This window comes from Lynx rufus, unplaced genomic scaffold (assembly GCF_022079265.1).
Source record: "Lynx rufus isolate CCGP_SWC_20201006 ecotype Redwood Valley unplaced genomic scaffold, mLynRuf1.p SCAF_3, whole genome shotgun sequence".
NCBI classification, from domain to species: domain Eukaryota; kingdom Metazoa; phylum Chordata; class Mammalia; order Carnivora; family Felidae; genus Lynx; species Lynx rufus.
In genome coordinates, this window is record NW_025814845.1 from 177,222,366 (window position 1) to 177,238,863 (window position 16,498).

Below are 16,498 nucleotides of genomic sequence, written 5' to 3' on the forward strand. Positions count from 1 at the left end.
GAAGATATGCAGGTAAAAACTATGCATTTGCTAGTCTTTGGACAATTATGGTGGGGTTACAGTGCAGATTTTGTTATTTTCAGTTAAAAAAAAAAAGTATAAGGACAGTATGACCTTGGCAGTTGTAGGTTCCTAATCTTAGAAAATCTGCATCCTCCTTCAGCTCCTTCTGCTGTGTACTCTGACTGGCATTTCTTGGGGGTGGCCCCATTCCCAGGATGGATCATGAAGCTGCCCAGCTGGAAAAGCAGCACGTACATGATGTGTATGAGGGCACCGCACCTTACTTCAATGACCTGCAGAGCAAAGCCTGGCCTCGAGTCCGTCAGTTCCTCCAGGAGCAGAAGCCGGGCAGCCTCATCGCTGACATAGGTAACCCCGGGGTTGTGCCACATAGTCTGAAATATATTCTATTGTGCCTTTCCTTTTCAGATTCATTTTACATTTTTGTTCTACCCAGAAGTCGAAAATTGTGTCCTTGGCCTGCCAGGACCTAGAGTATTCACTTTATAGCAGAAATTCATCAAGTCAGAAAGTTAGGAAACTTCCTGAAATCTACATTTATACAGTGGTGACCTTTTCAAGAACCTCTGCATACATCCTCCCGTGAAATCGACCTGACATTGAATGAATAAATCATGACAAATGACTGCGGGTGAAACTGACCATTTGAAATGTAGAGCGACTCACATTTGTAAATGTTTTGGTGGCTCACCTTGAGCGGCTCTCATGCCTTCTACAGAACAGGCAGAATTGTGGGATTACAAAAGAAGTCCTATAACCTCTTATTAATCTCATAGATCCTTTCCCTTAACTATTCTGTAGGTCTTTCATTATTGGAGCATATCTTTAATTAGGTCATACCTTCATAATCACTGATTTGCCTGGAAGACTTTGGCTCAGTGTCTTTCTGAATCAGTGGTAAACCACAACCCAGTAGATCTAAGACTAAGGTTTAAGACACGGTAAGGTTTCTATTTGAGGCATGTCCATCTAAAACTGTTTCCAGCAACTGCATGCAGACTGTGCCCAGAAGTCATAAATTTTTGTAGTTGTAAATTCCATCTGATTTGCCATTTACTGTAAATATTTATTCTAAATATTAGCAAGAGATATTAGTATTAGTCCCAGTGCCCAGGACTTTTAGCATGTTAAGGATGGTATGAGCAGTGTGGAATTTGGGGAAGAGGTGCATATCACGTAGAAATGGAGAGTCTCTGAAAAATCTAGCATGTCATTTTTTTTTTTTTGTAATTAAATGTGGTTTCAGAAGATACCTCGAGTTTGGAACTCTTACCAACCACAATGTTAGCAAAATGCCAGAATATTAAAATAGGAGAAAAGGAACCATTTAATAAGTGACTTTGGGATAACAGTATCATCACATGCTACATTCTCATATCTTACACCAAAAATTCCAAACAAAGATTTGGGTATAAGAAAATGAAATCATTAAAGGACTAGATGACTGACAATTAGATTTTTTTTTAATATCCACCTAGGACAAAGGCCCCTCTGTAACACCAAGTCAGAAATCATAAAAGAAAATACAGTTGTTATTATTCACAGTCCCTATGTCAAGTTTATAAAATTGCCATGAACACTGAATTCATGAATACTGAATTATGGTCCCTAAAGAAATGTAGGATTAGGGTTCCTGTGAGCCTCTGGTCACATTTTTGTCAACTGATCAATACCTAACCTTGTTTCATCTGTATGTCTATTTGAAGACACATTATTTACTATATAGTATAGATTCATTAACATTGAACTCAAGGCCAACACACTATAACTCAAGCCTGAACAAAGTTTATTTAACATGTATATCTTGTCCATAAGGCTCGTGATAGCCTTCTTGGGCTTAGGAACCCTACACACCACTTGAGCCATATGCTCAGAGGCCATTTTAAACAATGTAATCATTGCGCAAAGCACAAAAATGCAAAAAAAAAAAAAAAAAGTGCCACTAAATAGACCACATAAAGGACCCTTGTTGGTAGGGTGAGAACCAAAATAAGACATGGGTAATGGGCCCCTTAGACAACTCAAATTTTTCCAAAATTTTTGCTGTTCTATATGCCCGCTTGTTGGTAACCACCATGCAGGTGCTTGAGTATTGATTTGGGGGTAACAAATAAATTTTATCCAGCAGGTGAACATGCAAATACAGAACCTGTGAATAATGACAATGGACTGCATCGATATCTTTGACCATATAAAAATTTAAAAGTTCTACAAGGCAAAAATCTAGACAAATATATAACTGAAGTTAAAAAAAAAAAAACAGACAACTGAGTAAAAATATCTGTAACTTATCTAATAAAAATACTGGATCATTTGCTTCACCTACAGAGCATTCTTCAAAGTCAGTACAAAAGAATATGGTGAACAATTCAAAAGAAATAGTGAGGAAATGATATGAACAAACGATGAAAAAAAGGAGAAATCCCAATTGCTGAAAATTTTTTTGATAGGTAACCCACTTACATGGCTCCGTAACAAAGGTACAAAGGGGCGTACAGTGAAAAGAGCATCCCGTCCCAGTCCTGTGGCACCAAGTAACCCATGCCAGAAGCAGTTGGCTTCTTGTATAATCTCGAGAGAGTTCACTTAAGTATAAGCATATTTGTGCATACCGGTGTATATATGGGTGAGTTTCCTTCTTTGATTATGCAAATGGTGGTATGTTCTACAAACTGTTAGACACCTAACTTGTTTTCCTTTAATATCTGGTGGAGATCATTCCATGTTTGTGCTTACAGAGCTGCCCAGTATTAAAGCTGCACACCATTCTCTGATAAATAGCACCGTACTGACAGATATATGGTGTTTGCCATATTTTGCTACTACAGATTATGGTACAAATAATATTCCTTGGGTGCCCCTGTGCAAATTCATAATCATATCCAGTAAATATTTGTTTACCCATTTGTATCTTTCAAGTTTTGTGCTTTTACATTTTTACTATTCAATAAATCAATGGTACTGTTTTGATTACACAAGGGGATAGGTTTTAAAATAAGAGTGAAGTTAAGAAGTAAATGAAAAAGAAAGACAAAAGCCCAAGGAGAGTAGAAGAGAAGAAAGTAAGCTAACACGACTATCTCCAAAAGGACATTTTTTTTTTCTTTCCAGGTTTTCCACTTGGCTAAAATCAATGGTTTGTTATATTGGTTAACTTGACTGGTTACTAGATTAGCAATCCATAGTTAATTACCAGTAAAACTTTGCATAAATAATCAACATCTGGCCATAATCAGGTTCCAGTTGCCTACAATTTTCTAGGCTGTTTTCACTATTTAAGTGGTGCAACTTTTAGTCGACTTAGATTTTATTCACCACATCACCCCGTTCCCCATCATTCCATCACCAAGAGTTCCTGATGGAAACTAAGTCGTCTGGGCCAGTAACAGGAATCAAGTGAGCAGAAATTACAGCCTAAGTGAAAAGAACTTCGAAGATTCAAAGACAGCAGAAATCCAAAGTACTCTCAGGAAATACTATGATCTCTTCAATCATGACAATATGGCTACCTCAAATGGGCTAGTCGCTTAAGGACATTAGATGGTTCATGGAGGGTGTTCTGGGGTTTGAGATCTTTGTTTAGATTAGTTTAGAAAACAGGAAGAAGACCAGAGCCAGATTCTTTTTGAGCAAGGTTACCTTTTTACCTGACATCAGAGACAACCGTCTGTCCTAATAGTATTAAAAATGGTATTTTTGTGTACATAACAAAAATTTCCTTTTCAATAATTAAGATTCCCTTTGCCTCTTAACTCTATGTATTTATTCCCAATCTCTGTAGTAAGATTTAATTTACTAAGTCATTCCCTATTTACCATTCCTTCATGGAGTCAATAAAAATTTAGAACTCTTGCTCCGTGGCAAGCACCATGCCTACAGAATAAAACGTATCCCTTCATCTCTGCTTTCAAGAAATGTATATAAAATGGGAAATAAGTAGGCTTTACTCTTGTCTTTCCTACGGGAAAAGAGAATTCTGCTTCAGATAAAGGTCTTAGCAAAAACTCTTAATTTAAAAAATGTAGTTGTTCCTGCAAACTCGAGAGGAAACATTCAAATTAGTTATTTCTAGCAAACACTCGCCCACCATGCACCAAAACATTTCGTTGAATTGAGGCAATTATGTTTTCTTCTTTGAGTGTGGTACAGAATAGAAAATAAAGAGGAATGTAAGCACGCACTCTGTTAGCTCTCTTCAATACTGTGAAAGGTTATCATTTAATGAGATTTTGTAAAGCCGCATGACTTGTGTACTGGAGCTTGCTGCCGTATCAAAAATGTTTGATATACTTCTTGCACATTTAAGATAATGGGGTCACTAGGCTTGGCAGGAGTTCTGATTTCCTCATTAGGATAAAATCTTCCCCTCTCTATCGTCTCAGTGTATGCAGTTGGAAAATAAATAATTGCATCATGTCTGCGAGATCCACCCCTATGCTTCAAAATGAATGCCATCAGAAATGAAAATGGGATAAATCGAGGGTGCCATGGGCCCTAGACGATGATGCTGAGATTTGACAAGGACTGGGTTGCCTCAGTATTGCCAGACGCCCTCCGAACAACCTCCCTCTAGCTCTAATGGTCCATGAACCTGTTCTGTTTTTACTTTTTAATTCCTGAATTAATGTACAATGTTATATTAGTTTCATGTGTACAATGTCGTGATTCAACAAATCAAAATAACCCCCAAATAACCCCCAAAACAAAAACAACACAGCGATTCAACAGTTCTATACGTTACTCAGCGTTCGTGACGATAAGTGTTACTCTTAATCCCCTTCACCTGTTTCACCCATCCCATCTGATAACCACCAGTTTGTCATGAACCTGTTCTTATTAGTCGAAGGTAATTTTCTCTTTCATTTTTCTAAATGTATCCTCTGAGCCAATTAAAAATAAAAAAGCAAACACATTTGCCAGATTATTTTCCTTCAACCAGGACCATCATCTTTGAAATATTCAGGATTGCAATTTTAAAGTACTTTGTGAATCCTATTTTCCTCATAACTTCCCTCAAATATTGGTTACTTTTCCTCATAAGTATTCTTAGGAACAGTGGCTATGACATCTAAAATATTTCTAAGACCCCAATCACATTAAAATGATGACATTGGAAATCTTGTTTTTATTCACGTACTTGCCACTGTCTCAGATGGCATCATCGATGAACTTTAATTATACTTTTGGTGTCTCATATAATTTTGAATGGCCTGCCATTTTGGAAGCAGCAAACTAATCATGCTTGAAGAGTGGTAGATATTTTTTCAGGGATATCAGCTCCCATGCTATCTTTAAATATTTCTGAAAAAGGAATTCACTGCTGTGTCCGTGTTACAAAATAATACTAGGTATCAGACCCCAGAAGGTCTTGTTTCAAGATGGTTACTCACTCCTGTTACTTCCCTCTTCATTGTAGTATCAGATCTGATTGATCTAGATCTTTGGGTTGTGTAAATATTGAATTACTTGGGTCTCTGCCAAATGAATGTCATAAGTGGTCTGTTTAAGAAGAAGAAGAAAAAAATAGCTCTAAAGCTTGTATGCTGAGTCAACAGAGATCATTTAAAACCAAGAACTGACAATAGATTGGATAAAAATTTCTCGAAATTCCCTTTTCATTCAAATTCAAATTCCAAATTTTTGAAAAACATGTGTTATGGTATAGATTGTTTTGTTTATATGCAGTGAAAATGGTTGGCAATAGTTTGTTTTATGCAGCCGGTAAATATTAAGAATGTCTGGACAGATAACATGAGAATAAATGCCATCACGTATGGACTTCTGCATAATGAAATATGTATGTGAAGGTAGTTTTGTAAAGGCCTGGGCACCATTCCTAGGGTACTAGGAAACTCAGCCACTGTCATGAGCCAGCTAACAGTTTTTGGTTGTGCTAGTGGGCCAATCCCTATGGACGTTACCTCATTAAATGTTCAATAAATGTTATTTCTTTTTCCCTATCCTTTTCCATCTTCTGTTATGGATGAACATATGTAAGTGCCCTCTCAAGATCTTTCTTTGGCTTTTGTGAATATCTTCAAACCACGTTGTAGTCTGTCTCGGTTAGTTAATACAAAGTTGTTTCTATTCCTTGTCGTAAGACAAACTGACCATGTTCCACTTTCCGGGAGGACAGTATGTAACACAGGTTTTTCTCTTACAGGTTGTGGGACTGGAAAGTATCTTAAAGTGAACAGCCAGGTGTACACCCTGGGCTGTGACTACTGTGGGCCATTGGTAGAGATTGCCCGGAGTAGAGGATGTGAAGTCATGGTATGTGACAACCTTCATCTCCCCTTTAGGGATCAGGGCTTCGATGCCATCATCTCCATAGGAGGTAAGGCAGCCTGGTCACACGTTCCCTCTTCACCAGGACAATAACATTGCATGAATGGTGGAGGCCATTCTCACAACTCAACATTCATTCTTTGTAGAAACATCAGTGTGATTCATTTCATCTAATTTTTAAACATATTTCAACTGGATCATTTGACTAATCCCAAATGTACATAAGGTGCTACATAGGATTGTTTTCACTAGTTAAACCTTCAAACTGGTACTGTGTTCCGATGACTCATTCCAATTTCTTTTACTTATGAGTGAGAAAGTATTAGAGGAATTTTAGTCATCGAAATATTTCATACTCTGTTATACTGAAATGGAGCCAGGCTTTCCCAATGCGAAGTAGAACTTTAGAAGTCTTATTACCTACTTTAGGTCATGACTGTGTCCTTTATTAGCAGAACACTGTAAAACTCATGTACTGAATGTCACCTGGCTGGATGTGTCATCCAATCTGCTACTCACTGGTGCATGAGGGCACCGGGGAAGATGGCCCCACCCGGTCCCAGACTACATTAGTTTTACATCACTCGGCTCTCTTACTGCCAGAGATTGTTCATACTCTAGGGAATATGTTCCTCATATTTTCCCAACAAGTGTGCCCCATAAAAACACACAGTCCACAAGTGAAAAGAAACAACAAAGACCTGTGCCTGAAATATACACAGATATGGCTCATTTTACTCAATACATGTAATCCTAAAATTTAGACTTTTAGTCCCATTGAAACGTGCTAGGGAACCTTGCACCAAGTTCTTTTGCAAAGAGGAAAATCTTTTGCAAAGCAAAGGATTTGCTCCAATACACTTAAAATTAGTCTATTTGACTATAGATTACACACAAAGCAAGGTGATCCTATATAAAGCTGACTGACTAGATAAAAACTGGGAGATAAAAATTCACGAGGAGACTGCTCTCTCCTGAAGGAAATGAGGACTTAATCTATTCAACAATAGATGGGGACTATATCTTTGCACAGTGAGGGGATGCAGGCCTGGAGGCCACAGCCTTGAAACTAGTCAGGACTGGCAGGAGGTGGTTGCCGTGGAAACCTGCTGTAGGCCAGCCCTACTTAGTTGCAGATGAAACGGTCAAGTCCGTTTTGGGCATAAACATTATGAGGAGGGAGTCTTGTTACACCAAGAAACTCATTAAAATGTTTTGAATCTTTAGTGGAAAGAAAGCTTTTGGGTTGGACATTCCACCTAAAGAATGAGAAATCGGGGAGAGGTCAGAGAAGTGTGTTCTTTGTTCTTTGTGTTCCTTTACATTAGTTTCAGAGGCTAAATGTTCGTTTACATGAGTTTCAAGGATGTGCCATGAGCCACTGTGGCGGGCACGGGGATAGCGCGCCCGGCTGTCCGACTTCTGGCAAATGCTCCATGTGTACGTGGTTAGGTCCTTCTCTGCTTCCAGCTTAGGTCTCCTGCTTTGTCCGCGGAAGAAATGCAACATACCTGGTTGCTGTCTTCTGAAGAAAAATGCTTCCTTAGGTGGAAACACACCATGTATTTTTCGGAACTGTAACTGTATTAATGTGATGTGGTCATTTTCAGCGAGGTTTCACATTTAGAACTAGATTATGAAAAATTTTGAATTTTTTTTTTTTTTCAACGTTTATTTATTTTTGGGACAGAGAGAGACAGAGCATGAACGGGGGAGGGGCAGAGAGAGAGGGAGACACAGAATCGGAAACAGGCTCCAGGCTCCGAGCCATCAGCCCAGAGCCTGACGCGGGGCTCGAACTCACGGACCGCGAGATCGTGACCTGGCTGAAGTCGGACGCTTAACCGACTGCGCCACCCAGGCGCCCCTAGATTATGAAAAATTTTGATAGTCTCTTATGTCCGTACATATTTACTTCCCTATTTAGAATTTTATGCTGGCACTTTTGCTAATCTTAGCATGAAGAAATATATATATAAAGAGACATGCTTTTTCCATGACTCCTAATAATAATTTGAGAGGTCAACACGGTATCTAATTATACATTCCACATGTTTTTCTGACAGCTTGGAGAAAGAAACACTCTTTCCACTTAGTTTGAGAATAGCTTGACAATTCTATGAAAATTTAGCAATATATTACAACAGTGCCAATTGACTACTTATTTTATGCCAGTCATTCTCGGCATGGGGTTATGGTGCCCCTTTCACCCTTGGGGGACACTTGTCAATGTCTGGAGACATTTTTGGCTGGCTCAACTGGATGTGTGTACAACCTCCTGTCATCTAGTGGCTGGCCCCCTGCAACAAAGAATTATCTAGCCCACAATGTCAGTAGTGTTGAGGTTGCAAAACTCTGCTTTACGCTTTCAGTTAAAGGAGACCTGCACATTGGAAAAGTCAAATGACAGCACATCATAAAATATCAAGAATTAACAAGACTTTAAAGATGATCTTCTGTAACTTCCCATCAAATTCTAGAATCCAGTACTTGAATTCAACCTACCTATTTTCTGGGGTCTCAGCAGGAACATGTGGCTATAGTATACATATATTGACCAGTATTTTTTTAAGTTTGTTTGTTTGTTTATTTATTTATTTTGAGAGAGAGAGAGAGAGAGAGAGCGCAAGCAGGGAAGGGGCACAGAGAGGGAGAGACAGAATCCTAAACAGTCTCTGTGCTGTCAGCACACAGCACAAAGCCTGAACTCACGAACTGTGAGATCATGACCTGAGCCGAGATCAAGAGTCAGACACTTAACCGACTGAGCCACCCAGGTGCCCCTATTGAATATTATTTTTGCCTTTAAGTTGTGATTATGCTTTTTAAACAAAAGGGGATTCTTTTTTTTAGCCTTTAAACGCTCAATATAGTCTCTGGGAATGCAAGCTGGTGCAGCCATTCTGGAAAACAGTAGGGAGGTTCCTCAAAAAACTAAAAATAGAACCACCCTACCACCCAGCAACTGCACTACTAGGTATTTATCCAAGGGACACATGCACCTCCATGTTTATAGCAGCACTATCAACAATAACCAAAGTATGGAAAGAGCCCAAATGTCCGTCGATGGATGAATGGATAAAGAAGATGTGTGTGTGTGTGTGTGTGTGTGTGTGTGTGTGTATACACACACACACACATACACACAATGGAGTATTACTCAGCAATCAAAAAGAATGAAATCTTGCCATTTGCAACTACGTGGATGGAACTGGAGGGATTATGGTAAGTGAAATTTGTCAGAGAAAAACAAATGTCATATGACTTCAATCATATGAGGACTTTAAGAGACAAAACAGATGAACATAAGGGAAGGGAAACAAAAATAGTATAAAAACAGGGAGGGGGACAAAACATAAGAGACTCTTAAATACAGAGAACTAACTGAGGGTTACTGGAGGGGTTGTGGGAGGGGGGATGGGCTAAATGGGTAAGGGGCACTAAGGAATCTGCTCCTGAAATCATTGTTGCACTATATGCTAATTTGGATGTAAATTAAAAAAAAATTAAAAGAAAAGAAAAAAACTCAATATAGTTTCCTGACATTTATAATTCATAAAAATGCATCTTCACATCCCATTTCGGTTACATTTATAATGTTTTTACATAGAATATACAGATGCATATATAATACATTTTTTATATAATGAAGAAATCTTCATTTGTAAAGTTTTTCAAAAAAAATTGGCCTAAAAGTTACTTAGTATTACATGTTAAATATAAATATTAAACAATATAAAAGATTCAGGTATTTCCTGGGTGATATTATGCTATTAAAGTGAATCATCACATAACAGATGTTTAAGGAACTATTATGTATAAAGACTTTCTTCCTTTAAAAAAAGACTTCTTTTGAAGCCCGGAATTCTAAAATGTTGAAGACATAGGAATCTGCTAAAAAGAGATTACTATATTAAAGTGGTCCTATTTTAATGATTTTTTTTTCTTTTTTGGCCCCCAAAAGGAACGCAGTCAACTGTCATTATTCACAGTAATTATATTCTATGAAGTCTCCTCGAACACTTAATTAGCGAATACGGAGCCATTGCTCCCAGGGGAAATAAAGGACTAAGTTCCTGCGAGCCTCTCGTCGCTGCATTTTTTGTCAACTGATTTGTACACAACCTTATTTTACATGTATTTCCGTTTAAAGACAATTTATTCAATTTTGAACTCCTGGCAACAGCCCGAACGAAGCTCATCTAACAAGACGTACCCTAGCCTTCTCACACTCAGGAACCCCACACAGCATTTAAGCACTATGCTCAGGGATCATTTTAAACAGCGAAATCACCAACAAAAAGCACCAAATGCAAAGACCGTGGCACTAAACAGGCCACCAAAGGACACTTGTTGACAGGGAGAAAGCCAAAACAGGCAAGTAGAGGTCGCCTTGCTCAACCTTAGATGGAAACACGCACATTGGGAGCTCTGTGCCACCACACGCATGTCAAGAAATGACCAGGAAAACACTGAGAGTGCTGTTGTGGAGGCTACAAATACATTTTGTCAAGTAGCAAAATTTGCAAATATGGAATTTGCAGATAACAAGGGATGACCATATGTAGAAAATACACCCATAGACATTCTGGAGTGGATTAGGTGCAAGTCATGGGAGATATTCACGGCCATGAATAGTCATAGATATGAACATTAGGATCATCCTACCTCTCTCCTGACCTCTGTGCCTCCTTTTAGCTCAGTGACCAAGACTCTGCCTCTAGAAATGTAAGCTTTCAAATTAACCATTAAAAAGGGCTCTCTGGTGGGGCGTCTGGGTGGCTCAGTCAGACAGGCGTCCAACTTGGACCCAAGTCATGATTTCACGGTTCCTGAGTTCAAGCCCTGCGTTGGGCTCTGTGCTGACAACTCAGAACCTACAGCCTGCTTTGGATTCTGTGGCTCTCTCTCTGCCCCTACCCTACTCGTGTTCTCTCTCTCTCTCTCTGTGTCAATAATAAACAAACAGTAAAAAAAGTGGGGGCTCTTTGGGAATTGGAGTGAGGAACAGTCTGAGGCCTAGCGAAGTCAAGTGATTGGTCAAAGATCACAAGGTGAGTTGCTGTCAGATCTAGGATAAAATACGCGGGCGTCCTGTTCGTCCAACCCATTTTCGCGTCATCGCACGTCTGGCTTCTCACGCCTCTGCGTGGCAGGACAGCGGACGCCAGGGCATGTGTGCTGTGTGAGGGGACAAAAACCTGATTGGTAACAAGACCGCGTGTGCCTGTTGACTGATCTTCCTTTGACAGCTTTCTCTATACAAGAATCTCATTTTAGATATTTACCATCTCTCTGTGGCAGGTAAACTAGAGATTTATTTGCCTAACACCACTGCTGCCCGCTGGACTATGGTGAGGGTTTCAGGAACCCTCCTATCCTCTGTCTCTCATCTTACTACTCATACCTGAGCGTAGTGTCCAGACTTCCCTTGGGACTAACTTCCTTCCTGAGACACGGGGTAGGCCTTACCCCTCCATGTGGAAAAACAATCTGTTTTTTTCTCTTGACATAGTACTGGGATTGGACTCCTCTCAGAACTCATAGACTGGCACTTTCCACACTTTCCGTGTTTGATGAAAACATACCTAATATTTTCATCATTAGATTGGATAAAGACAGTCTTACTTGAATTCCACTTTAACTTTGCAGGGATTGGAAGAAAAACAATGACCTCTGTTGATTTTTAAAAACACATCCACAGCCACTTTATATTAATATTTAAAAAAATAATAAGCAATCATTTGGACTTTTGCTAGGCTGGCTTATCTTTGCATTATCTAAGTAAGAAGACAATCTTTAGCATTTTTCTCCACTTCTATTTGCTGTATTAATTTTGTTAACATTGATTAGTGGTGTTAATCTTTTGGTACATAAGAAGTACCAATCATTTGTTAAAGTAAAGAATTATCTCATAGTCTTCCACTGAGAACACTTACCTAACAGTGCTCCCATGAAAATTTCATTAATTCACATTGGTCATCCTTCTACTTAACAAATTCATAGGATTCAGAAACTGGAAGGATTTGGAACTTACAATTTATCTACGTATTTAGACAATTTTTTTTAATGTTTATTTATTTTTGAGAGAGAGAGAGAAAGAGCAGAGCACAAGCAGGGGAGGGGCAGAGAGAGAGAGGGAGACACAGAATCTGAAGTAGGCTCTGTCTGGGCTCTGAGCTGTCAGCACAGAGTCGGACGCCGGGCTTGAACCCACGAACCATGAGATCATGACCTGAGCTGAAGCTGGATGCTTAACCAACTGAGCCACAGAGGCGCCCCCACATTATTTGTCTTATTATAGATGAACAAACTTGAAATCCATATACGTTACATAATTACCTAAGATTGTGTAGGAAGTATAGGAGCCAAAGATAAGAATTATATCTCCCCTTAAACAAGGCTTTGCTATACCCACCATGTGCCCTGCCCTGTAGGAAATAAAGAGGTTTTATTGTGTGTTGAAATTGCATTGTATGAAATTGCATTATATGTAAAATACTAGCGTATAAATTTGAGAGTTTATGTATGTGTATACACATTGAAGGCTCGTTTCTTCTTTTTCAGTCATCCATCATTTTTCTACAAAACAGAGAAGAATCAGAGCAATAAAAGAAATGGCCAGGGTCTTAGTTCCTGGAGGCCAGCTGATGATTTATGTTTGGGCCATGGAACAAAAGAACCGGCACTTTGAGAAGCAAGATGTGCTTGTCCCGTGGAACAGGGCCTTATGCTCCCAGCTCTTCTCAGACTCCAGCCAGCCTGGGAGAAAACAGCAGTGTGGACATCCGGAAAGAAGCCATCCCTACCATCCTCCTTGTTCTGTCTGTAGCTGCTCTGTTTGTTTTAAAGAGCAAGGTCATTCCAAACGGTCCCACAGCATGGACTATGAACCAATGATGGCCAGAGCCTGTTGTGCAAATATCTCTGAGGAAGGAGAGGAAGAAAATGGATTCTATAACACATTCGGAAAATCTTTTCGTTCCTGGTTTTTCTCTAGGTCTTTGGATGAATCAACTCTGAGGAAGCAAGTTGAGAGAGTGAGGCCCCTGAAGACTACAGAGGCTTGGGACAACAGCACCATATCGATCCAGCCTTCCAGACACTCCAGTTTAGACTTAGGTCACCAAGAGCCATTGTCAACAAGACAGCAAACTTCAGATGAAGATGTGTTTGTGGAGACTTCGCAAAAACAGTTGGAGTGGCTGAGAGCACCAGCCACAAAGAAACATCTGCATGGAGGCCAGCAAAGAGAAGTTAGGAGAAATGGAGATGGGAATTTTCTGGAAAGCACCAACACCAATGCGAATCGTGTGAATGCAGGTGATGTAGAAGAAGGCGACCCTTCTAGTAAAATACTGAGAAGGATTTCTGCAGTCGACTCCACAGATTCCAACCCAGATGCCACAATTTCTGTCGAAGAACAACAGCCCGACGTTTTGGATTCCAGAGCCTTGATGCGCTATTACCATGTGTTTCGAGAGGGCGAGCTCTACGGCCTGCTGAAGGAGAACGTGTCGGAGCTGCATGTTCTGAGCTCCGGGAACGATCATGGCAACTGGTGTATCATTGCCGAGAAAAAGGACAACTGCGATTGACCAGATCATGTTAGACAGTTCCTCCAAAAGATGGACCATGGTCTTTTCACAGGGTTTGGTATGGTTACCTGAATTTGCATCCAACTTTATTATTTTTAGTGCATTTTTACTTTACTTTGTAGAGATGATGACTTGATCATCTTTTAAATATTTGGATGAACACAGAGCCTGGCATGTAAAGCATTTGACAAAGGGTATTCATAAATTATTAATATAAAAGCAGCAGTATAAAATGAACTTCAATATGGTGAGGATTTTCTTTTCCCTGAAAGGCCAAGTTATGATAAAGATACATGTGTATCATTTTTCAGTATTACACGCAGATTCTAACAGATTCTGGTTGTTGTCTTTTTTTTTTTTTTTTTAATTACTATTGAAGTAGAGTCAACTTACGACATATTAGTTTCAGGTGTACAACATAGTGATTTGACAATTCTGTACAAGATTCTCTTTTTAAGTATACCTTTTTAGAACAGCATTTTTATAATGAAGGGGGGTAATTTCTGCTTCTCTGGTTATACTTTAGATTTGTCTGCAAGATAACAGGTAAACCTTTTCCGTGGCATGCATGTAAATTGAATGATGTGATAAATTATTTTGTTGCCAAGGCCTTCCTCATACTTCAGAAAAGCCAGAGACGGTAGAGAGAGACAAGTTGTTATGAGGACTTTTCTAAATGGTAAGCAAACTTGCTTCCAAATATGTAAATGACAAGGCTTTCAGTGTTGCTCAGAAGGTTTTTAAAGGCACCGTCAGCAGGTAGGGAGTGCTATGTGTAGGTATCAGAAGTTGTTGCAAGTACCCCAGTGGTATCTTTCTGACCTTATTCGAAGCAGGAATGTCTACTTAGGATAAGACCAAGATTGACTAAGGAGTTTTCATCTAGAATGATGCTTTTCTTATGAACTGAAGGAATATTTAGGAAATGAGAATCTGGTTGAAGCGCTGTTTTATTTTGGCTCTCAATATAAATAGATGGTTAAGGGGCAAGTTTTTGTCCTTGACAGAGGATCTGTTGTTGGATTTTTAAAAATCTGGGCACTTATCTTACTGCAAGCCACATTTTATTAGCCATATTAGGGATTTAGGCAGAATTAAGTCCTACGAATGAAAGGCTGGGTTTCTGACACTCTGTAGACAAACAGATTAGATGTTGTATGGTCACTACGCCTGTTCAGATTTAACCTTGGGTCTGTTTAAGTCCATGGGGGATCAAGAGACAGATATAATCAGGAGTCAACATTTGACAGAAGCCTTTTTAATTTATGGACCTCTGTAATCCTGGACAAAAATTCAATTCTTGTTTTGTATAACATTTCATCTGTCTTGGGTTCTTCTTCCTGCAGTGATTGTGCTCCATCTTGAAATAACGATGCCACTTTCAAAGAAGCGTAAGGGATTATTTTTAATGTTTATCTGAAAATGACTGATGTATAGAACTCTCTTTTGGCTCTAAAATAAGACCACATCATCACCTTTTGGGTTGGTGAGGTTGTCTGGTAGAAATGACACGTGGGATTTGTATTGTTCAGTGCATAGTCTGCATTGGAGGGACAATGAAAACAGACCTAGAAGTGGGATATAAATTAATTTAGTGTCTTCCATTAAATTAGGACATTAAACATGAGTATAAGCGGTTTTCTTGGTAGAAAGAAAATATTCTCAGAGTTGGAGAAGTTCTTACAACAAAGGCTTGATGGCCGTTTTATTATGAGTGGATTTTTCGTCTCCCTGAAGCTTGTTGTCACATGCATCTTTAATCCCAGGCTTCTGTTAGAAATCTGCTTGAAGTCCTCTCTTTCTGGTGGTAGTGTGCCACTTATACAGAACTCAGTTTATCAGAGTGCACCAAAAAACCTTTGCGCTAACCTGTGTGAGCGACCACCTACGCATACACCCTTCTTTATGTAAGAGGATTCTCTAGAATGGTTCTTGAGAAAGAGTTTCACATAATTTTGACAGGAATGTAAATAAGAAGCCACTTAATAATAGCAATCTTTCGTTCTTCATCTGCTGAGCACAAGAATTCTATGCATCCAGACATTATTTTGTATGCAAATACTGAACTCTGTGGCTGATAACCTCTCTTTGGTATATTCATGTGAAAAGCACTCTTAACTCTAACTTCTGCCTTTGGAGATATATACGTAGATGTTGTTGAAGAGCCAAGCTAATGTAAATATCATAATCATTTAAAAATCTTGCTCTTCATTAAGGATTGTCCTCCAAAGGAAATACAAGTCATAAGTGAGTGTAAGCATACACAGTTTACTTACGAGTGTTCAGTCTGCCTTAACTTGCTTAATTATAAATTTTGCTGTTCTATCTGAAGTAATATGAAAACTTGGATGCCATTATTAATACTGTATCAGTTTCTTTCCTGTTCACTGATGGCCCTACAGAGTCCCACTAGCTGAAGTAACCGGAAATGTCTGGGAGATTACTGGAAGGTTCTTCCTTAAACACCTCTGCTGGCTCACTGATGCCTCACTGACCTATTTAAGGATTACATGCAAACAGGCAAATGATTTGGGGTAAACTGCATTAACATGAGGGAAAGAATGCAATCAAAATACCATTATCGTGGG

The 16,498-nt window shown here is 39.2% G+C and overlaps 1 protein-coding gene across 3 annotated transcripts in view; it reads left to right on the forward strand.

Moving 5' to 3' along the window:
* The window catches only part of TRMT9B (tRNA methyltransferase 9B (putative)), a 71,361-nt gene extending 57,117 nt beyond the window's left edge, over window positions 1-14,244 (forward strand). Inside the window, exons 3-5 of one of the 3 annotated variants that reach the window (XM_047091470.1) lie at window positions 164-372; window positions 6,188-6,361; window positions 12,880-14,244. In XM_047091470.1, the coding sequence (XP_046947426.1) occupies window positions 219-372; window positions 6,188-6,361; window positions 12,880-13,910 (1,359 nt within the window). In that variant the 5' untranslated portion in view covers window positions 164-218 and the 3' untranslated portion in view covers window positions 13,911-14,244. Of the gene's footprint in view, window positions 1-163; window positions 373-6,187; window positions 6,362-12,879 lie in introns of those variants that run through there. The other 2 variants (XM_047091471.1, XM_047091472.1) reach the window with 2 other exon arrangements.
* The last annotated feature ends 2,254 nt before the right edge of the window (window positions 14,245-16,498 follow it).